This window comes from Hemiscyllium ocellatum, chromosome 29, assembly GCF_020745735.1.
Source record: "Hemiscyllium ocellatum isolate sHemOce1 chromosome 29, sHemOce1.pat.X.cur, whole genome shotgun sequence".
NCBI lineage: Eukaryota > Metazoa > Chordata > Chondrichthyes > Orectolobiformes > Hemiscylliidae > Hemiscyllium > Hemiscyllium ocellatum.
This window is the reverse complement of record NC_083429.1, coordinates 47,107,158-47,134,055: the sequence shown is the minus strand read 5'-3', so window position 1 is coordinate 47,134,055 and position 26,898 is coordinate 47,107,158. Positions and strand designations below refer to the sequence as shown.

General features: G+C 43.4%; 1 protein-coding gene across 2 annotated transcripts in view; it reads left to right on the top strand.

Annotated features, from left to right (window-relative positions):
- Positions 1 to 26,898, top strand: part of dscaml1 (Down syndrome cell adhesion molecule like 1) — a 537,532-nt gene that overhangs the window by 471,239 nt on the left and 39,395 nt on the right. For both annotated transcript variants that reach the window (XM_060846680.1, XM_060846681.1), the window contains exon 23: positions 2,590 to 2,688. In XM_060846680.1, coding sequence (XP_060702663.1) covers positions 2,590 to 2,688 — 99 coding nt within the window. The remainder of the gene's footprint in view (positions 1 to 2,589; positions 2,689 to 26,898) is intronic.

Here is a 26,898-nt window from a genome sequence, read left to right as displayed (position 1 = left end):
AATGAATTGAATAGATACATTTACGAAGAAGCATGAGGAAGAAAAGCAAAAGCTAATGCTGGCAGAGTTCAATGTTCAATGGACTCAGTTAGGACAAGGCCTACAGGCTGACTGACATTTGATCACAAAAGGAAGTCAGTCTATCCATAATGTTTTGCACCAGTCAACAAAGATCTGCCTACGCATCTGACCTTACAGGGTGGCAATGACCTATTATTGATAGGCTATTAATTTAGGGAATCAGTTTAGCTCAGTTGGCTGGATTGTTGGTTTACAGAGCAGTATGATGCCAACAGAATGGGTTCAAATCCCATCACCGGTTTGAGGTTATCAATGTCTGCCCTTGCCTGAGGTCTGGTGGCCCGCAGGTTAAATCACCACCAGTCGCTTCTCTCTAATGAGAGAGCAGTCCCTGTGGTCTGGTAATACTATGGTGACCCAGCAATTAATCCAGAAGCTCAGCTAATGTTCTGGGGGCCCACATTCAAACTGTACCACTACAGCTGAAGAAATTTGAGCTCAATTAAAAATATTAGAATTAAGAATCTACTGTTGACCATCAAATCATTGCCAATTATCAGGAATAGCCTGTCTGGATCACTCATGAGTTTCAGGGAAGGAAATTGGCCAACCACATCTGGTCTAGCCTACATGTAACTCCTGACCCACAGCAATGTGGCTGCCTCTCAACTGTCCTCTGGAATGGTAAGCCACTCAGTTGTATCAATCAAAGTGAAGTCTCAACAAAGAAATGAAACCAGATGTATTTCCAGGCATTGGAAAAGACAATGGCAGAAATAGCCCTGTCAACCCTACAAAGTCCTCCTTGTTAACATTTGGGGGCTAGTGCCAGAATTAGGAGAGCTGTCTCGCAGACTAGTCAAGCAACAGCCTGGCATAATCATACTCACAGAATCATACCTTACAGGCAATGTACCATACCCCACCATCACCATCCCTGGGTATGTCCTTTCCCACGGGCAGGACAGACCCGGCAGAGATGGTGGCAACAGTCATACAATCGGGAGGGAGTTGCCTGAGATTTCTCAACATTAACTCGGGACCCCATGACATCTTGTGGCTTCAGGTTAGACAGGGACAAGGAAACCTATTGCTGGTTATTATGCACCACCCTCCTTTGGCTAAAGAATCAGCACTTGTCCATGTTGAACAACACTTGTAGATCGCACTGAGGATGACAAGGGCATAAAATGTACTCTGGGTGGGGGATTTCAGTGTCCACCAGCGAGACTGGCTTGGCAGCAGTACTATTGATTGAGCTGGTCGGGTCCTAAAGGACATAACTGCGAGACTGGGTCTGCAGAAGGTGGTGAGGGAATCAACAAGAGGGAAAAACACATTTAAACTCATCCTTACCAATCAGCCTGCTGCAGATGCATCTGTCCATGACAGTTTTGGTAAGAACAACCACCACACAGTCCTTGTGGAGATGAAGTCCCACCTTCACATTGAGAATACCCTCCATCATGTTGTGTGGCACTATCACCATGCTAAATGGAACAGAGTTCAAACAGATCTAGCAATTCAATTCTGGGCATCCATGAGGTGCTGTGGGCCACCATCAGCAGCAGAATTGTACTCCAGCACAATCTGTAAGTTCATGGCCTGGCGTATCCCCATTCAACATTTACCATCAAGCCAGAAAATCAACCCTGATTCAATAGAGGGTGCAGGAACAGCACCAGGCAGTCATAAAGATCAGGTGTCAACCTGTGAAGCTACCAAGCTGGGCTACTTGCATGCCAAACAACATAAGCAGCAAGTGACAGACAGAGCTAAGAGATACCACAACCAATGGATCAGATCTAAGCTGTGCAGTCCTGCTACATCCAGTTCTGAATGGTGGCTGACAATTAACCAACTCACTGGAGGTGGAGGCTCCACAGATATCCCCATCCTCAATGATGGAAGAGCCCAGCACTCTGCAAAACATAGGGCTGATGCATTTACAACAATCTTTAGCCAGAGTGCGGAGTGGACAAACCATCTTGGCCTCCTCCATTGGTCGCCAGCCTCACTTGAGATTATATCCGCTTGCCCCACCATTTCTGGCAGGGCATTCCTCACCATAACGCCTTCACCTTTATTTTAGTTCCAAGTCCTGATTACTGACCTTCTTGCCAGTGAAAAACATTGAACAACAGAGCACTTGATTTGCTCAGTCAAAAAATCTGCATGCTTTTGGATACCTTTATTGAATCACCCTAACCATTTCCATTTTTGGAGAATGATATTAGCTTCTCTAGTCTCTCCACATAACTGAGCTGCCTCATCTTAGCTTCCACACCACACACATCCTCCGTGGCCTCTCCATGGCCTTAATTTAACCAAATATTTTGCTGAGAATCTCAAAACTTTTAACAGCTGCCCAAGTCAGTTTTGTGTAGAAACCGGCTAGCTGGCTATCTTCTAGATCATCAATTTGGTTTGAATGGAAGGAAAGAAATGATTTATCAATGAAAATATGTTTATTTCACTCACTGTGTTCACAGTTAAATTTGTTTTATAATGTAATGTGGGTGAATCTGATTCTACTATTAAATTAACCATAAATTTGCCCCTTCCTAGTGCCGCCTGACCAACCTCGTCTGACTGTGTCTAAGACCTCATCCTCCACCATTACATTGGCTTGGATTCCTGGTGACAATGGTGGCAGCTCTATCAGAGGTAAGTTGATCTCCTCACGGCATCTGTTATGTCCATCCATCCCCCAGCAGACACCACACTGGTGTGTTTTGTTCTTCATGAGTGTCAGCTTGACCTGGTTGGGAACACACTCACTCCTGAGTCTGCGTTCTGATGAACCATTAAGCCAATAGATTAGAGTGTCCTAATGTTGAGTAGTTCAGTTCGATGATGAAAGAATCAAACAACAAAATAGCATAGAGTTCTCCCTGGGCGTCATTCCTATGAGATTACCAAGTCTTTCATTTCATTGCTGGTTCTGGATCTGTGCTATGTGTAAAATGGTTGGGACACTTGGCATTCTGAGTCACAGCCCCTGATCTACAAAGTGACTCTTTCTCTTTTATTTATGCTGAAGGAATGCAATCCATTTCCAAGTCGGGATTGTGAGTAACTTGGAAGGTGTGGTGATCCCCTATACCTGCTGCCTTTTCTGGATGTTAGTAACCTCAGCTGGTACACGTACTGAATCTACACGGTTGGTGTAACTCTGTATTTCCTACCAGCCATTCAGCCAACTGAGCTAGCTAACTCCTCCATAGGTGCAGGATGTGCAATATTCCTTTTTACACTTTACTCTGCTGTTTTAGATGGCTTTCCTTTGATGCTAGAATCCAATCTCATAGGATTGAGCAGCCCCGTGGCAAAACATAGATAGGTGCGGCCAAGTGTTGGGCCTCATTTTCCTGCTGTCAAGTCCAACCTCCAGTTGCTCATCTTGTAGAAGGTGGCAGCAGAACCAGAGTGCCAGTGGCAGTAGTCCTCCTGCCCTCAAATATAGACAGTTAACGCTTCCTCTCCTTCCTGTTCAACATTCCAAAGTCTCACCTTCTGAAAGTCTTGTTCCTGACCATTCTCTCCCTTTAGATTCCCATCTGTCATTTTGGCAGCCATTGTCTCCCCTTTGATGGTGAAAGCACACCCTGAAATGGCAATGGTCAGTGAACCCAGGAAGATTAAAGAGAGGGGGTGATGGGTGAAGGAAGGCCTGCCCCATTACATATCCTGTCACATATAGGAACACTTATATCTTTGACAGGAAATTTCTTTGTTCATTGAGATTTGGCTTTAGTTTTGCCAGGGACATCTTGGTTATGAGGGGTGGTCTGGTGAACTTCAGACATCTTTTTTCATGTAACCCCACACTTTTTTTTCTCTCTAGAGAAAGGTATAGGAAAGATTGCAAAGGCCAATTAACAATTTGTTTTGGGTCACATGAGTGCACCTTCCATGACAAGGTGTAAGTGGGACTTGAACCATGATTCTGATTCGGAGACTGAAGGGATGCACTGTGCACCGTGATATAGCAGCTTCCCTTGTGACTAGACAAAGAAGCAAATGAAGATATTTTCTCAGTAAAAGGCAATTAGACACAATAAGCCTTTTTGATAAATCAACCCCATCTGTCCATTTCCTCATCTTACACCTCAAATCCTTCTCTTTACAAAAACCCATCCAGTTATCTCTTGAATCTATTTGTCACCAGTACAATGGCCTGGGAGCCACAGACTTGTGCAAGAGAAAATTCTGTTGGACTTCTTGTCTAGGTCATACCCCGGTGCTTGAACTCTTTTCTGTAGCAAATCTTCAGCAGTGTCAATCGCCTTAATAATCTTGTACCATCAGTAGGTGTTATCGCTGTCCTCTGTTTCATCATTTCATTTTCACACCGAAATCCAGCTTGATGCAAGCAATCTGTGATATCTTTTTGGTTGATATGATTTGTGTTCTATTCAGCAATTGCAAATCTAAGTGGAAGAAGTGTTATTCTGGGATCATACATTCTGTGTCAACATAATGTTTAACAAAGTGGTTTTATTTGCTCTGTCATGCAGCTGGGTAATCTTCTGTCCCAGTTATTGGCAAGATTATTGCTTACAAGGTGAATTACACCTGCATTAACACCTTTGTAGTCTCTGGGAATTTTTAGTCCAGCTCCTTCCTGTATGTTGCAAGTATTTTCTGAGCCACTTGTTCTGAGGTGTTATGACCTCCCTCTGCAGCAGGTGAGACTTGAACCCAGGCCTCCTGGCCCAGAGTTAGTGACGGTACCACTGTGTCAGCCCTACGCCACTAGTACAACTGGCAGCAGTGAGATATAGTCACATATCTCCAAAGAGACTGGAGCTTTAATCCAGTGCCGTGTGCCCTACAACACTCCACCACATTACCATCCATCCCTTAATCAGGTTTCACTCAGAGGCTTCTGTATATAAAGGTCTTAAAGGAGAACACTGTGGCTTAGTCATTAGCACTACCACCTCACAGCACCAGGGACCTGGGTTTGATTTCACCCTCAGGTAACTGTCTGTGTGGAGTTTGCACATTCTTCCTGTGTCTGTGTGTTTTTTTCTCTGGGTGCTCTCGTTTCCTCCTACAATCCAAAGATGTGCAGGTTAGATGAATCGACTATGCTAAGTTGGCCTAAACAAACAGATCTAAAGCTCTTGTACCTTTCGCGAGGTCATGATTCTCAATTTTCAGTTGTTTTTATTTTGAACATTTCAGCATTGAACAGACTTAATCAAGTACTATGAGCAGACCTAGGCACCGCACTTTAGGAAGGACATAATGGGAAGACGCTTCAGGATGGAGATAAGGAGAAATTTCTTCAGCCAGAGAGTGGTGAATATATGGAATTCATTGTCACAGAAGGCTGTGGTGGCCAGGTCATTGAGTATATTTAAGACTGAGATAGATAGGCTCTCGAATAACAAGGGGATCAACGGTAATGGGGAAAAAGCAGGAGAATGGGGCTGAGAAACTTATCAGCCATGATTGAATGGCAGAGCAGACTCAATGGGCTGAATGGCCTAAATTCTGCTCCTATGTCTTATGGGCTTATAATGGCCTTGGAGGATAAACAACATCAGCTTTGCAAGAATGGTGCCTGGTCAGGTTATGAGGAGAGATTATACAACTCAGACCTGTTTTTTCGAGCACTTAGAAGGTTAAGGGGTGATCTTATCAAAGTTATCAAGATATTAAGAGGAAAAGATAAGCTGTTTTTCTAGTTGCAGATTCATGAACCATGGGGCCTAATCTAAAAACAGGGGCCAGACTGTTAAGGAGAGACGTTAGGAAGCACTTCTACACACAAAAGGTGCTAGGGGATTGGAACTCTTTTCAACAAACAGCAGTTGATGCTAGATTATTCATTAATTTTAAATTTGAGGTAAAGTTTTACTAATTAGAGGTAAAATGGGTCAAAGGCAGGTATGTGGAGTTAGGCTAGAGATCAGCCATGATGTCATTGAATGGCAGAACAAACTCGAGGGGCTGAATGGCCTAATCCTGTTCCTATATTTCTGTAAGCGTAACTGCCAAGCAAAAACATTGTACTGTCTTTTCACGCTTCACTTGGGCACATACCCAGGAGTAATTTTAACCTCATCTGCCAAGGTTCTGGGTTCAAATCCCATTTCAGGAATTGAGTTTAAAAAGTGCAGGTTGACACTCCATTGCAATCTTGAAGAACACTGCATCATCTGAGGTGCCATCTTTCAGAGGAGACGTTGAACCAAGGCACCATCTGCTGACTCAAATAGATGTAAAAATCCCAAAACATTGGTTCAAAGAATGCGGGAGTTATCCAACGTCCTGGTCAGTATTTATCAATCAGTATCACAAAAACAGATCATGTGGTTATAATCCCATTGCTATTTGTGGAAGCTTGCTGTACACATTTTAGCTGCTGTGTTCCCTACACTGGAACGAAAGAACTGCTTCACTGGCTACAACGCACTTTGAGATATACAATAATTGGGAAAAGTGCTATGTAATCGTAAGTTCTTTTAACACTCCCTATTGGATGTAATGTTTGGTTTATGCTCTTTCAGAATCAATTGACTCTGCCAGAAGGCATGGTGCAAACACACTGATTGACTGTATCCCATCCATCCAACTGTGGAGCTGAACAAAACATTTTTGCACTTGTTTCCTTGCCTCTTGTGTCCTGTTGTTTGGGTTTCCAGTTCATTTCCATCTTCAGATCTCCAGGCTGGATCTACAGTCCATTCCCCTCAGCCCTTGCCAGTCCAGTTTCAGCCTAGGGGGTCCCTCAGGCAGAAAGAGCGAGTGCACTCAAATCCACTTTAATACTTCTTGACTCTGAAGGTGGTTCATCAAGCGCAAACCTTTCTTTATTAATCCTCTGGTAGTGAATTAGAACAAAGCCCATTCACTGTGTGTTTCCTGTGTGTTAATAACATTACTGCCTTTTTAATTCAGCTGCACATACACAGCAGCAAGGGAAGAGAAGTAGGCAGACCATCCTAGCAATTAATTACCAGAACACAATTAATTACCTACACCCATCATTAAAATCCCTTGTCTCTCAAATTGGCCTTGTTGATAAACTTTTCCCTCAATTGGATTATCAATGTTAAAGAATAAGAATGCAATACAATTATCGCAAGTGTTTTCATCTCTATTCAGGCTTTGGCATAGGACATGTGAAGAAATGACACATGATTCCTCGCATATTAATACTGTCAGGAGAAAGAAGTTTGATGCCAAGGTTTGAGTAAGATGTGTGCACTGCAATTTTAACCTGTTTTTCTTTTTGCCTTGTTATATTCTCATCTGTGGAGTCAACTGAAATGTGTTACATTCTGCAAATCAAGTGCGGGCCCTCCTGTGAAGAACTTGATTGGTTCAAGAAACCATGTTCACCAATTACACTAAAAGTTATAGCAGTGAAGAGTCGGTGGCAAGGTCCAACAGGTTGCGGTGTGGCAATTTTAGTCCTTTGTGCCTGATGAAAGTGGAATGCACAGGGTATTATAATTCTAGCAGTTTTGCCACTTATCAAATCCTTGTTGGACATGCATTTCCTAACGAGTCAAAATCACCCTTGCTTCAGGCAGAGGAGAGGTTTGTTAAAATTGAAAGGACTATCCCTCTTGAAGTTTTTGAAAAAAAAAATATTCACCAGGATGTAGGTGTCTCTGATTAGGACAGCATTTATTGCTACTTTCCCATGGGGGTAGGCAACCACATTGCCACAGCCTGGAGTCACATTCAAGGATGCAATTTTAACCTGTTTTTCTGTTTCCCTTGTAATATTCACATTTTGTGGATTCAATTGAAGTATTTTACATTCTGCAAATCAAATGCAGGGCCCTCCAGATCAGGTAAGAATGACAGATTTCCTGATCATTCAATTATGTATTGAATTCAGATTCCACTATCTGCCACAGTGGGGTTTGAACCCAGGGCCCCCATAACATTAGCTGGGTTCCTGGATTAATAGTCTAATGATAATTCCACTAGGCTATTGCCTCTCCAGTGGCTATACTGCCCTTTTTTTTTAAAGTTGGAACTGCCACATCTCAAGTTCGCTGTAGCTCCATTGGAAAGGAATTCAAGGTGCTGATGAGGGCTGTAAGTGGCATCTCCTTCTGAAAACTCCATCTGGAATAGGAAGATCTGGTCCCTGAGTTTCTCTCTCTTGACCACAGTCAGTTAGCCAGCCTGCTGCTCACACCATGCCAATCATTGATGATACTTGTTTCTGTTGATGATAATTATCTTCCCCCCTAGCCCCCCCCCCATAACCCTCTTCCCACAAATCGCAGAATCATTACAGTGCAGAATGAAGATATTCAGCCCCATTGTGCTGCATGATTCTATCACCTTTGCCAATCTCCTGCCTTTTCCCATTTTTCAGTACACTGTGTCTATCCAAACAATTATTCAATACCCTCTTGAAAGCTTCAATTGAAACTGCCTGCACCACATTTCCAGGCAGTGCATTCTGTACACTGCTTGAAAAAGTTTATCTCTCATTGTCCTTGCTCATTTGCACAGCATTTGCACTCTTTTTTTTTAGCTTTTCTAAGCAGTTATGAGTGGGGATGAGGCCAGCACAGATCAAACTGACAGACTGGCTATGCCAACAGTGTGATAACATTGTACTCACATACACAAATGCAGAGTGAATTACAACCACTAACGCATCCCTTGCTGGTGACAGTTGTATACTATTAGGATATGTAATCCTCCCTCAGATTAACCCCTTCTTCAAAATTCCGTAACATCCTCACTTTGTTCCTTTTTCACTTCTAGACATGGCAGTTCTCCTGAAAACAAAAAAATGCTACAGATCACAGGTCAGGCAGCACCCACAGAGAGAAAACAAGCTAACGTTTCAAGTCTAGATGGCTCTCCATCATTTTCAGTACAGACTCCAGCACCTGCAGTAATTTGCTCCTGTCTGTTCTCCTTGTCGGTTTCACACCTTCTATCTTCGGCTCTTTCAAAGTTTTGATGATTTAAGTCCTACAGGCACCAAGTCCAATTCCTCAGCCATCTCTGTGTTCACTGAACTGCACTGACTCATGTCACTAGTTTTCCCATTTTCCCTCCCCCCCCCCCCACTTTATCCCAGTCCCAACCTTCCAGCTTTGCACCGCCCTCTTGAATGGTCCCATCTGCCCATCTTCCTTCCCACCGATCTGCTCCACCCGCCTCTCTGACCTATCACTTTCATCCCCACCTTCATCGACCAATCGTATTCCCAACTCCCTTCCCCCCACCCCCCCCCAGCCCGACCCCCCCCCTTTCCATGTATCTCTCAGCCCCCTTGGCCCACAAGCCTCATTCCTGATGAAGGGCTGATGCCGGAAGCATATATTCCCCTGCTTCTCGGACGCTGCCTGACCAGCTGTGCTTTTCCAGCACCACACTGTTCGACACTGACTCATGTTTCAGCAACACTTGCAAAATTCTCAGCCTTCTTTATAAACCTCAACCCTCTCTTTTCATGTTTGCAATTCCTGCACCACCAAAGTGCAAAACAAACCCCCAACTCACACAAGAGAAAGTGAGGTCTGCTGATGCTGGAGATCAGAGTAAAGAGTGTGTTGCTAGAAAAGCACAGCAGGTCAGGCAGCATCCGAGGAGCAGGAGAATCGACATTTCGGGCCACAGCCCTTCATCAGGATGAAGGGCTCCGGCCCGAAACGTTGATTTGTCTGCTCCTCGGATGCTGCCTGACCTGTTGTGCTTTTCCAGCAACACACCCCCAACACACATAAACAGCCCACTCCACCCCTACTCCCGTTCTTCTGTTTCCATGGAAATGTCTGGCTTCAGGGCTCGAACTGCTGCCTTATTCACACACACCAACCTTTGACTCTGGATGAGAGGCAGGTTTGTATCTGGTTCCACTTAAATGAGACCTGCAGTTAATAGGGCCCCTGGTCAGTTGGTTGAGTTTAACCCTCTCCAAAGACCTCACAGCCAGTGTTAAAATCAGAGTTCTGGCCTTTTAGCATACCTCAGAATATTCCAGCTGTTCCAGCAAAGGACTATTGCAAGCAAAATACTTGGAAGGGTTCAGAAAAGTTTTACAAGGATGTTGCAGGGTTGAAAGGTTTGAGCTCTAAGGAGAAGCTGAACAGGCTGGGGCTATTTTCCCTTGAGTGTTGGCCGCTGAGGGCTGACCTTATAGAAGTTTATAAAATCATGAGAGGCATGGATAGGGTGAATAGATAAGGTCTTTTCCCCAGGGTAGTGGAGTCCAAACCTAGAGGGCGTAGGGTTAAGGTGAGGAGGGAAAGATATAAAAGGGACCTAAGCAGCACCTTTCTCACGCAGAGGTTGGTGTGTGTATGGAATGAGCTGCGAGAGGAAGTGGTGGAGGCTGGTACAATTACAACATTTATAAGGCATCTGGATGGGTACGGGAATAAGAAGGGATTAGAGGGATATGGGGGCCAATTTCTGGCAAATGGGATTAGATTAATTTAGGATATCTGGGCAGCAAGGATGAGTTGGACTAAAGGGTCTATTTCTGTGCTGTAGATCTCTGACTCTACAGGGATAAAAAGGTCTTTCTCAGGATGGTAGCCAGTGGCAAGTGGAGTTTTTCAAGGCTCAGTGTTGGGCCCACAATATTTCACATTGTATGTTAATGATCTAGGTGAAGAAACTGAGGGCATTCTGACTAAGTCTGCTGACAATATAAAAATAGGTAGAGGGACAGGGGAGGCTGCAGAAGGATTTGGACAGCTTAGGAGAGTGGGCAAAGAAGTAGCAGATGGAGTACAATGTGGGATAGGATGAGGTCGTGACTTTCGTAGGAAGAATAGAGACATGGACTGTTTTCTAAATGGGGAAAAAGATTCAGAAGTCTGAAGTGCAAAGAGACTTGACAGTCCTAGTCCAAGATTCTCCACAGGTAAACTTTCAGGTTGAGTCAGTAGTTAGGAAGGCAAATGCAATGATGGCATTTATTTTGAGAGGACTTGAATATAAAATCAGGGATGTACTTCTGAGGCTCTACAAGGCTCTGGTCAGGCCACGTTAGGAGTATTATGTGCAGTTTGGGACCCCATATCTCAGAAAGGATGGACTGACCCTGGAGCATGTTCAGAGGAGGTTTACGAGAATGATCCCAGGAATAAGAGCTTAACCTATAAGGAACATTTCAGGACTCTGGGCCTATACTCAATGGATTTAGAACGATGAGGGGGAATCTAATTGAAACATACTGAATACTGAACGACCTGGTCAGAGGTGATGCTGGGAAGCTGTTTCCATTGGTAGGAGAGACTAGGACCCGAGGGCATTGCCTCAGAGTAAAGGGAAGACCTTTTAGAATATAGATAAGGAGAAACTTCTCCAGCCAGAAAGTGGGGAAACTATGGAATTCATTGCCACAGAAGGCTGTGGAGGCCAAGTCATTGAATATATTTAAGACTGAGATAGGTAGGTTTTTGAGTATCAAGGGGATCAAGGATTATGTGGAGAAAGTGGAAGTATGGGGCTGAGAAACTTTTCAGCCATGATTGAATGGCAGAGCAGACTCAATGGGCTGAATGGCCTAAATTCTGCTCCTCTGTCTAATGGTCTTATGGACTCTATGACTTTGCAAAAGATCGACTTGTGCTTATTAATTTGAAAATTAGAACGGTCAAGAATGACCAATAATAACACTATTTATAGTTGTGTGTCTAGTTCCATTTCACAGTTGAGTTAGTGCTTCACAGAGTCATTTGCCTGGGGCTATTGGTTCTACTGGATGGAAGGAATACAGAAAGCCTACAGGATGTGGGTGAGGGGTGCAGTCAGGGTAAAGTGCATGACCCACCTTTCCCCAATAAAACAAAATATTTTATTTTATATAACACCAATTACAGAATTCAAAAACAAAACAAAATCAGTAAAGAATTAATGCAGAGAGATGGAGCAGTTGGAGCTCTAGATCGAGTCTATAATATGTTTGTTCTGAATTTCCAACACTATGCCCTGGGCATTGCCCAGGGGCATGAATACGTTTTCCAACTCTATTCAAAGCATCTCTCTGAACCAAGTATATACATAATCTTTGCTCTGTGCATTCAGAGGACAGGCTGGACCCAGTTTCACCACGGGGCTGCCCCAGGCTACAAAGAAGATGACTAAACAGTAAAGTATTGGTCGTCTTGTTTGGCTCACCTGGGTAGATGGCTTTTAGTGCCAGGAGTGTTTATATAACAGTTTAACAATCCAGTCTTAATCAACAATTCAAGGCACTGACATCCCTGTGGGGAGGTGCATCTTCCAAAGTTATCTGCCCCTTAGTTCCATCAAAATCTCTGAAGTTGGAAACATCCTGACGATCTTTAGTGCCAGGAGTATTCATTTCTCAGTTTAGCAGTTTGTTATAATTTATTTTAATCTATACACTTCCCTTGTTTATTCTGCAGAGGCAAACCAACAACCATCACCTTTAATTAAGCTTCTCCCGATTCAGGTTCTGGGCATCTAGAAACAGGCAGTAAATGGTAGCCTTGAGCAACAATGTCCTCCTTTCCCAATCAACACAACAAAAGATTGATGGGATTACAAGTGCCTCCTTCTTTTCAATGCCATTGCTAAACATTGTATTCAACTTTCCATCACTACGGTAGTTACTGATTACAACAGGCGGACTTTTAATAAATTTATCACATTTCGGGGCTATCACTGAACAATGACCATGCGGCCTTCCAGATTAGCAGAAATAAACCAATGGGTTCCACTCATGCCCTTTAGGGAAGGAAGCTCATTGCTGTAAGCTGCCTGATAACAAATGTGTCTGCAGCCTCTCAAATGTGGCTAACTCTGGGAGAAGGCTCAAGTGGACCATATACATCAGCACGGACTGTTTGAATGGCTCAATCTGTGCCACGTATCCAATATACTGGGAGGTGGTGGGGCAGTGAGTAAGTATTCCAGACTCTCAGGCTAATGAGAGTAGGGGGTTCAAATCCCATCATGGAAAATGGTGAAATTTGCATTGAGTAAAAAGCTGGTCTAATAGCAATTGTGTTAGCTGGTTCGATCATGTCTCTTAGAAAAGGGAAATCTACTATCCTTGCGTGGGCTGGTCTATGTGCAACTCCAAACCACAGCAATAGGGTTGACTGTCAAATACTTTCTGAAAATGGGTTTCCAATCCTAAAGAGCCATGTAGATCACAGGCCGGTTAGAGATTAGCAATAAATATTGGTACAGTCAGTGACACCCATGTCCCACGAATGAATACGAAACAGTTAAATCTCTCCTGAATCTACTGTTGTTTAGGGTGAAGGGATGCCCAGTTGACACAGCCTGCTTAGATTTTTGGAATGCTATTTGACAAGATGCCACACAATAGACAGAATTCTAAGGAGGTTCTGTAATAATTTCCTTCACTGAAGGAGTTTATGACCTTGCTGTAAGTATACTTGTTTACTGTTTGATGACTATCCTGTAAAATGTAAGGCACATCGTTTTTGCTTAGCATTCTAGTAATCCAGTACAAAGCTGAACATTTCAGAGCGCTCCCAGAGGAGTTAGTTAAATAAGGATCTCTTTTCATAGACTAAAGCCAATCAATGGGTAACTAGAGCCGCAGCTTTGTGCAAAAGCTAGGCAACTGCCCAGAGGACTAATGAAAGAAGCTCGAGTCAATTTCGCAGCAAGCAATGTGAGTTTCAGAGAACAGGAATTAGAATGTCTTTGCTGTGGCTGGATATTTGTGACCACCTTCTCTCTTACATTTGTATACTAAAAGTGGATGGCATGGTGGCTCAGTGGTTAGCACTGACACCTCACAGTGCCAGGGACCTAGGTTCCATTCCCCCACAGGCACATTTGGGTTACCTCCTGTGGGTGCTCTGGTTCCCTCCCAAAGTCCAAAGATGTGCAGGTTAGGTGGGTTGGTCATGGGGAATGTGGGGTTGCAGGGATAGGATGGATCTACTTGGGGGATGTTCTTCGGAGGGTTTGTGTGAACTCAATGGGCTGAATGGCTGGTTTCCACAATGTAGGGATTCTATGAAAAGTGTTTGCAAATTCAGTATAGGTGCTCCTGTTTGGAACATCTCTTGCAAAGGTAGAATGTTTTGGTAAACAGAAGGTCACTGGGAAAAGAGGGTGTGCCTCACCAAACTGGTTGAATTCTTTAAGATGTTTACTGAGGTAATGAATTAAGTTAGGTTTCCAACCCTCTAGTTCTGCCCGGCGCTTCAGGGAATTGGAGACTAGTCTCCATGAAGCTCCAAGGAGAGTTTTTGGATTTAAAACAATAAATGCTGGTCCAGCCAGGCTCCATGAAATGGAAAAAAATCAGACTTGGCATGGTGGACTGATAGTCAAGGATTTCCCAATCTATTTGATTTTCAATTGGTTGGGAAGGAATAGCATTGTGAAGATGGACATGCTGGGTGGACGAAGGAGACAACTCCTGGAAATGCCTAACCCAAAAATTGACAACTCATAGAGGAAGGCAACTCTGTTAGTACGCCATAGATGGATGTTTTAAAAAGCTTTTGACCAACTGCTGCACAAAAGGTCAACTTGCAAGGCCATGAGTCCTATGGGATAGAATAGGAGAAAGTGAGGTCTGCAGATGCTGGAGATCAGAGCTGAAAATGTGTTGCTGGAAAAGCGCAGCAGGTCAGGCAGCATCCAAGGAACAGGAGATTTGACGTTTCGGGCATAAGCCCTTCTTCAGGAATGAGGAAAGTGTGTCCAGCAGGCTAAGATAAAAGGTAGGGAGGAGGGACTTGGGGAGGGGCGATGGAGATGTGATAGGTGGAAGGAGGTCAAGGTGAGGGTGATAGGCCGGAGTGGGGTGGGGGCGGAGAGGTCAGAAAGAAGATTGCAGGTTAGGAAGGCAGTGCTGAGTTCGAGGGATTCGACTGAGACAAGGTGGGGGGAGGGGAAATGAGGAAACTGGAGAAATCTGAGTTCATCCCTTGTGGTTGGAGGGTTTCTAGGTGGAAGATGAGTCACTCTTCCTATAGGCATCGTGTTGTTATGTTCTGCCGGTGGAGGAGTCCAAAGACCTGCGTGTCCTTGGTGGAATGGGAGGGGGAGTTAAAGTGTTGAGCCACGGGGTGGTTGGGTTGGTTGGTGCGGGTGTCCCAGAGGTGTTCTCTGAAGTAGGCGGCCTGTCTCCCCAATATAGAGGAGGCCATATCGGGTGCAGCGGATGCAATAGATGATGTGTGTGGAGGTGCAGGTGAATTTATGGCGGATATGAAAGGATCCCTTGGGGACTTGGAGAGAAGTAAGGGAGGAGGTGTGGGCGCAAGTTTTGCATTTCTTGCGGTTGCAGGGGAAGGTGCCAGGAGTGGACGTTGGGTTGGTGGGGGGTGTGGACCTGACGAGGGAGTCACGGAGGGAGTGGTCTTTGCGGAACGCTGATAGGGGAAGGGAGGGAAATATATCCCTGGTGGTGGGGTCCGTTTGGAGGTGGCGGAAATGACGGCAGATGATACGCTGTATATGGAGGTTGGTGGGGTGGTAGGTGAGAACCAGTGGGGTTCTGTCCTGGTGGCGGTTGGAGGGTGGGGCGCAAGGGCGGAGGAGCGGGAAGTGGAGGAGATGCGGTGGAGGGCATCGTCGATCATGTCTGGGGGGAATCTAGGATAGAACGGCCTAATGATAATGTCACTGGATTAGTAATCCAGATCTCACACTAATCTTCCAGGTGCCTGGGTTTACATGCCACCAAGACAGATGGTGAAATTTGAAGTCAATAAAAATATGGAACTAAAATCTAGCCTAATGGTAGCCATAATCAATTGTTATTTTTATAAGAAAATCCGGTTCCCATGTCCTTTAGGAAAGGAAACCTGTCTTCCTTTCCTGGTGCGGCCTACATAGAATCATTGAACCCACTACAGTGTGGAAGCAGACCATTCAGCCCATTGAATCCATACTAAGCCTCTAAAGAGCATCCCAGCCAGGATTTGTGTTGATCTTAAAAATTCTGAATGTGAAAAAAAAAGCTATAGTCAAATCTTTACATGAGGTGGAAAGAGCTCATATCTGACAGGTGACATTTAATGTCAATAAATTTACAGGGCAGTGCGACTCAAAGTTCTTTGCTAAAATCTTTCAAACAATGTTGTAGAGCATGAGACTTTCCAGGTTTATAATCCATACCACAAGGCTCTGATAAAGATGCAGAGAACTGGGACAAATTGCTGGGACAATTCTAACAAATAATAAGGAACATTGTAACACCTGAATATAAAACATTAGTTGGGACCATTTAGAAATTGTGCAGTTATTTTGTCTCCTCACTTGTTAGGAGATATAGATGGGAAATTCCCTAGTGTCTGATCCTGCTTCAGCAGCATTACTTGGCTATAATCACAATAGGAAACTCAGGGGAAAAGGTGGGTAAATCTCTGGCTGCATTTTATCCATCCGTCACCCCGATCTGTACATTAAAAAGGCCACTCCCCACTTTTTTCCTCACAACCATTCCATTAGCATGCTCAGAGAATTTGTTCCTGGATCCTTCGGATGGTTAGTGAGAGATTGCCTCCAATGCTTTTTTTCTGAATTGAGCAAGAGTTTGTTTTTCATCTGTTTTGAAGGTACAGTTAATTCATGGGCCACATTATTGCAGATGGAGGTGGTTGCTGGGGATGGTCACAAAGCATGATGCACATGAATCAAATTCAGTAGATCAGCTATAACAGGAGTCATTAGCTGAAGTACTATCATGGGAGGTGTAATTACAGTGTGAATACATCTGTAGGCAGTCTCCATGATCCATTTGGATACAGTAACTTACAATGGAAAAGGTTGACATAAAAGTGTTACAAAGACGTGACAACATAATAGAGTTTAGACAGTAGGAAATGAGTGCAAATGTGACGTGTTGATACAGCTTGTCTGAAAATTAATATGAAGGGTTTTGTCCCCTTGATGCTATATAATTGATCAGCACAGTGCCTAGACCTTTTTCAGTATAATGCAATATTACCTTTCACCTGGCGTTGACTACATTTAAATAATAACAATATTCAGTGTGATTGGTAATGTTTGTGCTTACACTGCTGAGAAAGGACTTAAGCCTCACTTAACTTTTAATATTTCTGGCACATTTAAACATCAGTTTTAACCCGGGATAAACAGCAAGCAAGTAAAAGGGCAGCTCCAGACTGGGGTCCCATACAGTGGAGGGGTGATTAAAAAGGTTTGATTTCACTGATTAGTAATGTTAGGAATAGTGAGTTTTTTTCCCCCTTTATCCTTTCATGAGATGTGGGAGTGTGACTGGCAAGGCTCAGAGTTTGTTTCCCCAAATCTAATTGCCTTTGAACTGAGTGATTCGCTAGCTCATATCAAAGGACAGTTCAGAATCAACCACATTGCTGTGAGTGTGGGGAATGTATGCACCAAAGTAAACAGCCCGTCTAAAGATGATCACACACACACATCCACATTATTTGGAACAGACAACTATCTTGGCTGCAAACAGTACTGAATGGACAGGCACATTTTATCAGTATTCTTTTTGCTAGGCTTTATTAGGCCTGAATATCATTGGATAACCTGATGGAGATATGAGACAAATCAAAAGAATGATAAAGGCCATGTTATGCATATGATTTTGTCGTTGAGCAGGTTAAGAGACAGGTTAGAAAGGCCTGGAATTAAGGCTTCACTGGAATGCAGTGTGAGGCAGAACCAATCAACAGATTCAAGAAAGAAATAGGTATGTTTCTGATGAAAAACAGGATAAAGGACAATGGGGAGCAGGCAGGAGAGAAAAGTTCAGACCATGGTAAGATCAGCCATGACCATGTTGAATGACAGAGCGGGTTCAAAGAGCTGCCTATTCCTGCTCCTAATTCCTATGTTCATCTGTTCAAGGAATATGTACAATTTAATTACAACAACAACTTATAGTTATACAGCGCCTTTAGCACAATAGCATATTATCAAATGAAAGTTGATGCCGAAGGAAATATTAGCACCAGCTGAGGGACATTCTTAAAGAATGTCTTAAACGGCTGTATCCCCACTACAGGGAAAACAGAATTTTTTAAAAAATCGCATTAGTTGAAATAAAATTACATTTCAGATGTAGTTATTTCTCTACAGTCTTTATCTGCTCCAAATATGGTCTCCAAACCAAATATTAACCAATCTTTTCCTTTCTTTTGATTGTTGACTTATTTACTGTGTGTTTATGGCAATCCTCATTTTCTTAAAAAAAACACATTACATTCTGTTTGTTTGCTCCTGGTGTTATAATTTCCCATTGCCATTAAAAGATGAATAATACTGGTATGAGCTGCTGAGTTCTTACTGAAGTCTTTTGAACATCCTGAAATCTCTTCGCTCCCAATTCAGATTGCAATCACATCACTGCATATTCTATAAAGCAGCTGCATCAACTCACATTGAACAGGGGAGTTTGAATAGAATTGAATTTGCTCAAATCTCATACAAGTAAGCCACCTAAAGCAATGAATCACAACGTGTGATTGATAGTAATCCATTGGAATTTGATTGCATTGTGTTTTTTGGCTGGATGCATTCGCAAAGGATCACTCCCAGGTTTCGTATATTGGCAGAAGGATTCTTAAAATGGCAGTTTACACATTTTTGCGTGTGTTCTTTTTTAATAACTGCGTCATTTATTGGCTTTGCTCAGCCCAGTTGGTAGTTCTTTGACCTCTGAGTCAGTAGTTTGAGGTGTCAAGTCCATTGCACAGCACAGTCAGTAAGTTTAGACTAGTACTGTAAAGGCCACTTATTGAGTTCACTCCACTGATGGGAACTGTGACTTTAGCCCTGAAATTCCCTTTCTAAAACTTCTTCACCACTCACCACTCACTCATGCATTAAAACATGGCTTAAAGGCTACTTAGAATCAAACAGTTATACAGCAATGAAACAGACCCTTTGGTCCAACTGGAAGATGCCAACCAGATATCCTAAATTAATCTAGTTCCATTTGCCAGCATATATCCCAAATCCCTCTGAACCTTTCCTGTTCATGTACACATTCAGATACCTTGTAAGTGTTGTAATTGTACTAGCCTCCACCACTTCCTCTGGCAGCTCATTCCATACACTGTGTGAAAAAATTGCCCCAGATCCCTTCTAACTCATTTTCCTCTCTCCTTAAACCTATGCTGTCTAGTTTTGGACTCCCTTACTCTGGAAAAATAACCTTGGCTATTCACCCTATCCATGCCCCTCATGATTTTATAAACCTCTATAAGGTCACCCCTCAGCTTCCGAATCTCTAGGGAAAATAGCCCCGGCCTATTCAGCTTCTCCCTATAACTCAAACCCTCTAACCCTGGCAACATCCTTGGAAGTCTTTTCTGAACCCTTTCAAGTTTCACAACATACTTCTTACAGCAGAAAGACCAGAAGTGAATGCAGTATTCCAAAAGTGGCATAACCAATGCTGTGTACAACCACAAGATGACCTCCGAACCCTTATACCCTGTGCACTGACCAATAAAGCCTATTGAGTACAGTCTGAACCCATCAAGTCTCTCTTCATATGTTAGTCTTCATATGTTAGCGCCAGAGACCCGGGTTCACTTCCTGCCTCAGGCGACTAACTGTGTGGAGTTTGCACATTCTCCCCGTGTCTGCGTGGGTTTCCTCCGGGTGCTCCGGTTTCCTCCCACAGTCACAAAGATGTGCGGGTTAGGTGAATTGACCATGCTAAATTGCCCATAGTGTTAGGTAAGAGGTAAATGTAGGGGTATGGGTGGGTTGCGCTTCGGCGGGTCGGTGTGGACTTGTTGGGCCGAAGGGCCTGTTTCCGCACTGTAAGTAATCTAATCTAATCTTGCCATTCCAGGAATTAGCCTGTTAACTCGTTGTCACATTACATTGATAACCAGAACATCCTTCCTCAGGTAAGGGGACCAAAACTCCATACAATACTCCAGGCATGGGCTCACCAAGAGCCTGTGTAATTGTAACAAGAAGTTGCCTTCTGTAGGATGGCTGATCAGGACACTGTCCATTCTTACCAGCTGCCGGGTGAAAGTGAGTCCTGCAGAGGCTGGAGATCAGAATCAAGATTAGAGTGGTGCTTTTCCAGCAAGCTCATTCCTGATGAAGGACTTTTGCCCGAAACTTCGATTTTTCTGCTCCTTGGATGCTGCCTGACCTGCTATGTTTTTCCAGCACCACTCTAACCTTGACTCTTACCAGTTGCCATCAGGATCATTAGAAGCATTTGCAGGCTGAGAATCAATTGTTTGGCCACATTATAGATGTACCTTCACTGGCCAACAGGACCTGCACTGGGATTCAATCTGAAGTGTCTAGCCCATAGGAAAGAATGCTACCCATTACACCATGATGTCTCTTATATTTGTCTACTCATTCTTCCATTTGTTGCATAGTGAAACACTCCACTCCATTTCGGATATATTTTATTGTGTAGCCCAGAGTTAGGAGGACTTGTCTTGCAATGGGTAATGTCCACCTCTCCCTGAGCCAGAAGCTTTGGCCCCATCAGAGTTTAATGGTCAATGAGGGTATGTTCATAACACATAGTTAAGTATCAACTTCTCAATCCTTCCAGCACACATCAGATCATAAGATTCCTGATCAATCATATGAATCACAGAATCCCTACTGTGTGGAAGTAGGCCATATGGCCCATCAAGTCCAAACTGACCATCCAAAGAGCAGCCCACCCAGACCAATCCCCCTACCCTGCATTTCCCATGGTTAACCCACCGAGCCTGCGCATCTCTGGACACTATGGGCAATTTAGCATGGTCAATCCACCTAACTTGCACATCTTGGGGAGGAAACTGGGGTACCCAGAGGAAACCCACGCAGACACGAAGAGAATGTGCAAACTCCATACAGTCGATCGCCTGAGGTAGGAACGAACCTGAGTTCTTGGCGCTGTAAGGCAGCTGTGCTAACCACTGAGCCACCTCACCTGCCCATATGATGGAAAGAAAGTGGAGCCTGTCACTGTATTCTCCATAGCTCCAAACTGCAGTGTGAGTGTAAATGATTTTGTTGTCACAGCAAGTCTGGATCCTTTTGACCGACAATCAGTGTGGACCCAGACTTGTGCCAACTACATTGGGTGGATCCCAATGCCAACAGGGACAGATTTCAGACTAACCTCCTTGCTGTGTTTGAGGTGGAACTGAGGACTGGTGAACTTGAGGTAGAAGAACAAACCAGGGATTGGGCAGCCTCTGGCTCCTTTTCAGTTGGGTCATGGGTGGGAGCATAACAGCAACCATTGTTCCGACCACTGGAGTCGTGTATCTGGAAAGAATTTCAAAAAGTCTCAGAATTGAATTCTGTCAACAACTTGCACCTCTTACTCATTAAGTCCCAGAAGCAGACAAGATGTTAGTCTTTAAGAACTCATTATTTCTAAAAGTGACACACAGTCTTCCAATTTTCCTGTCCCCCGTAACATCAGAAGCGTCTCTTACCCTTTTAACATTACAGAAACAGAGTTTTGGTAGGACCATTAGTTACAAATGTCAATAAAATTCTCACAGCAATGCTTTTGACTCGAATAGTTACTACTGCTCTGCAGAGATCAAAACAGACTTTTATAAGCATGTTAACAGCAGGGTTTTAATGTGGAGGGGATTATGTGCTACAGTTGTAGTGTCCCTACCTGTCAACCAGGGGGCCAGGTTCCCAGTCCCACCTGATCCACATGTTTCTGAGCAGGTTGATTAAAATGACGAGAAGCCCGGTATGTCCCAAAGCGAGGACCACATCATTTATATAATCAGATTAAATGCAAGCATAAGGGGTACAGTTAGTAAGTTTATAGATGACAAAATTAGAGGTGTAGTGGACAGCAAAGAAGGTTACCTCAGATGACAACGGGATCTTGATCAAATGGGCCAATAGGCTGAGGAGTGGTAGATGGAGTTTAATTTAGATAAATGCGAGATGCTGCATTTTGGGAACGCAAATCTTAGCAGAACTTATACACTTAGGGAGTGTTGCTGAGCAAAGAGACATTGGAGTGCAGGTTCATAGCTGCTTGAAAGTGGAGTCGCAGGTAGATAGGATACTGAAGGTGGTGTTTGGTATGCTTTCTTTTATTGGACAGAGTATTGAGTACAGGAGTTGGGAGGTCATGTTACAGCTGTACAGGACACTGGCTAGGCCACTTTTTGAATATTGCATGCAATTCTGGTCTCCTTCCTATCGGAAAAATGTTGTGAAACCTGAAAGGGTTCAGAAAAGATTTACGAAGATGTTGCCAGGGTTTGTGGATTTGAGCTAAGCCTGTTTTCCCTGGAGTGTCAGAGGCTGAGAGGTGATCTTGTAGAGGCTTATAAAATCAGAAGGGGCATGGATAAGGTACATAGACAAGGTCTCTTCCCTGGGGTGGGAGAGACCAGAATTAGAGGGCATAGGTTTAGGGTGAGAGGGGAAAGATATAAAAGAGACCTAAGGGGCAATGTTTTCATGCAGAGGATGGTGCATGTGTGGAATGAACTGCCAGAAGAAGTGGTGGAGGCTGGTACAAATACAACATTTAAAAGGCATCTGGATGGGGATATGAACAGGAAGGCTTTGGAGGGATATGGGCCAGGTGCTGGAAGGTGGGACTAGATTAGGTCCTGTACATCATGGACCTGTTGGATTGAAGGGTCTGTTTCCATGCTGTACATCTCTATGGCCCCAAGACATAGTTCGAGCACAGCAAAGTTTTTATTTTGCACAGGAGGTTCTGCCCATGTCCGGATCTATCTGAATAAATAGTGCCTTATTGGACTGTGTTAAACCTTTCTTCCTTCAGTGTTACTTTCAGCTGACATAGCAACAGCCCATGCAGCTGCACCGTTTCCCTGAGGCCTGTCTGTAGAGAACGGTTGATTTCCAATGCAAATATAATCTCTTTGAGATGAGAAAGAGTGTGTGTCTGTCTGCTGCATGTGAGGGGAGTATTGTTTAACACCAACGGAAATCGGTAGCCTGGTTTCATACATATTAATGTAGATGGAAATCATTGTTTTGCCTGTTTTATTGTAATATCATCCTTGCTCCGATCTTCACCCTTCTTCTGTTTGCCTTATCTGTGGCACAGAGTAGGAGAGATGAACATCATCAGGAGTGATGCACAGCGATCGACAACACACTGATAACCTCCCCCCCCCCCCCCCCTCCCCCACTCTCACCCAGAACACACACTGTCTGTGGTAAAATAGAATGCAATTTCCAGCCCCATTATGTTCAAAATAACTGAACGCATTATGAGAAAGAATTGTTTTTGTTCCTGCTGCACAGTCAGCGTTAGAGCTTGCAAAAATGATCTGTTATCCTTGGCATTAACTCTTCGAGGGACATTATCTTTGCTTTTAATCTCCTGCACAAATTTGCCATCTCCTGAATCTTGTTTAGTTCCAAATCTGTTTACAATAGGTACTTTCTTCACTACATGTGTAAATCTAAACTGCAAAATATTCATCCCTGGGTGCGGAGTTAGAAGTTGGGGTGATTCTGCCCTCCATCTACTCTGGTCTCAAATTTATATTCCCTCAATTGTGGGCCAATTGTGGGCGGCACAGTGGCACAGTGGTTAGCACTGCTGCCTCACAGCGCCTGTAGACCCGGGTTCAATTCCCGACTCAGGCAACTGACTGTGTGGAGTTTGCACGTTCTCCCCGTGTCTGCGTGGGTTTCCTCCGGGTGCTCCGGTTTCCTCCCACAGTCACAAAGATGTGCGGGTCAGGTGAATTGGCCAAGCTAAATTGCCCGTAGTGTTAGGTAAGGGATAAATGTATGGGTGGGTTGCGCTTCGGCGGGTCGGTGTGGACTTGTTGGGCCGAAGGGCCTGTTTCCACACTGTAAGTCTAATCTAATCTAATCAGTTACCTTCCACACTGCCTACATCTCTATAATGTTTCATTCCTTCTTCCTTCTTTCCTACCTCCATCCATCTTTCTTTCATCCCTCTTTCCTCTCATTCCCTGGGTTGTACCAACTTCAGTCCACAGGATCCAACCAGGCAAAACACAAGTATAAATCTCTGAGTTCCTGCTTGGTACAGAACTAGTCCACAATAACTAGTGTGTGTTCACCCAGTGAAACATTCTGTTCAGGTGTTCAAAAACTTGCAACTTAAGGATTAGTTGACTTTTTTTTATTGTCAACATCCATCACAGACTTTTCTTACCATTTTCAAATTATTTGATGTAAAGGTCAGAAATTTGCTAATAGACTGTGTAAAAGATGCCAGGTCACTGTAGCCATCAAAAGGTGCCAAACAGCGCCCCCTTTAGGATCTCATCTCAATGCCACACAAACTCATCCAATATTACCCCTGCCTGTCAAAATATAAAATGTAATTAATAGTGAATTGCTACCCGACTGTGTTCCAGAAATATTTCACATTAATGTTTCTTTGAGTTCTTAATACTTTGTGATATAAATTGACAAAATGACATGTATAGCTATAATTATGTAATGCAAGATACTGCAAAAGTTTTAAATTAGTTTAAATTAGTGATTGGTCTGATTAGATCCCCGGGGGTATTGCCAACCCCACAGATCCCCAGGATGTTGCATTGTCCGAGGATAAGTTGCCAGTATCTATTTTGCAGCTCTCTTTTTCAAACTCCCCCTTTGTCTCCTTTCTGATTGACTTCACCTTTTTTTTCTCTTTTATAATATTGATGCTGTGATGAATCTGGCCCATTTCTGAAATTCAAAATTTGCATCTGATTTCCTCCATGATTGCTGCTCCAATCGCAGTTCATTTCTTGAGTAAGAAATTATTTTCATTTAAATGAGCACCTCTTCACAAACTTCGAAGTTCCCACAGAGCTTCAGAACCATTGAAATGAAGCACATCTATTTGACTATGTATTTCCTCAGTGCTTCAGCCTTTGAATCAGAATGGAAGATAAATGAGTGGTCACTGATGGAGATGAAATTGTGAGGGAGTCAAGAAGGAAACAAATGGGAAGGAGGGAGACCTCGATGCAATTTGGTTGTCCGTTGTAAGCCATTTCCAACTACCTCATAGTCACAAGCTTGGGCAGCACAGTGACTCAGTGGTTAGCAACTGCTGTCTTACAGCACCAGGGATCCAGGTTCAATTCCAGCCTTGGGCCCCTGTCTGTGTTTGCACATTCTCCCTGTGTCTGTGTGGGTTTCCTCCCACAATCCAAAAATGTGCAGGTTAGGTGAATTGACCATGCTAAATTGCCCATAGTGTTTTGGGATATGTAGGTTAGGTGCATGAGTCGAGGTAAATATAGAGTAGGGGAATGGGTCTGGGTGAGTTACTCTTTGGAGAGTCGGTGTGGGCTGGTTGGGCCAAAGGACCTGTTTCTGCACTTTTGGGGGTTTAATGATTCTATGAAGCTTAACACATCAAAAATTGCACACCTTGGATTTGTCCCACCTATCCCCTGGTTCTTAGTCTGACTTTGGCAGTATTTCCAGTGTTTTGTTCTTCTGGGCTGGTCTTTGAATGAAAATCTGATCTCCACCTACACAACATGATATAATTGTTACAAGGTTTATTTTTATCCTTTTCTAAAACAAAATAGACATACAGCTGAAGCTTTTTGTATAACACATGACCCATTAGGACATATACAAGAATACCAAATTTCAAAAGTTCGCAGCAGTTTATATGTCAAAGTTTATATGTTTGGTTGGAAAATTATCTCTGATTGGCCAAGGCATTAGCCTGGGGAAAGCAATGGGAGACTTAAGACTCCTCAAATCCCTAGGTAATTCAAAAATATGCCAGGTAATATTCTTTTTCTCTTGCAGAGAATGGGCCTCTAGGTATTTATACTTACTGTATAAATTGTTGCGATTATTTGAAATTTGGCATTCTCGTGTTTGTCCCAATAAGTGCAAAATGTACAACTTCAGAAACAGGGTTCTCTTAAGCAAGATTCCAAGTTCTGTACTAACAAGCAAAAATAAGATGTAGTGTTAGAGAGGAATGTTGTTTATCTGTGAGTTCCCAACTCTGGCAACATTTAAAGCATTTTTTTGTAACCGCTCCCACAGGTGGCCTAATGAAGAGTTCTGGTTCTGTCTGTGCAATGGCTTTTCTTCCAAATCTGAAACACTCTTTTGTTTACCTGATATGTGTTTTACACATATCTACTGCTGGCAGAGTTTGGGACTCTCTGTCTTGTTACAAACAGCATTCTGTTTTGTAACCTGACCCTGAAAGTCTCCCCAACGAATAATTTCCATCTGTTGGAAAATGTATACAAGATAAAAGATTTGTTACATAGGTTTACACCAGAGCTGTTTTTTCAGCAAGGCCACACAATGGCAAGAATTTATTTTGGTGGGTTTAGGTGAAGAGTATTAGCAAGTACATTATTAAATATTATTGATATGAATAATGCGTTAGTGAGCGGCGCAATGGCTCAGTGGTTAGCACTGCTGGCTCACAGTGCCCAGGACCCAGGTTTGATTCCACCATCAGATGGCTGTCTGTGTGGAGTTTGCACGTTCTCCCTGTGTCATGTGGGTTTCCTCCAGGTGCTTTGGTTTCTTCCCATAGTCCATGGATGTGCAGGTTAGGTGGATTGGCCCTGGGGCATATCGAGTTATAGAGATGGGGTGGGTCTAAGTGGAATGCTGTTTGGAGGGTCACTATGGGCTGAATGGCCTGCTTCCACTATAGGGATTCTATGAATTGGCTTTTCCAATTAGTCTGCAAAAGAGTATATTTTAGAAGCAGTTTGCACTGAATGAAAGTATTGAATCAGATCATATTGGTATAATTTATTCAAACGGTCTATCTACTGAACAATTATAATATTCACAGTTCTTTCTGACACCAGATGTTCATTTATCACTTCAATATGAATGCACTACATTGAAACTTCATTGAATCATTTTAGGAATGATGATGTCCAGTGTAGAATTTGCTGAGTACAGAAGGTGCATATATAATGTGGCCAAACAAGT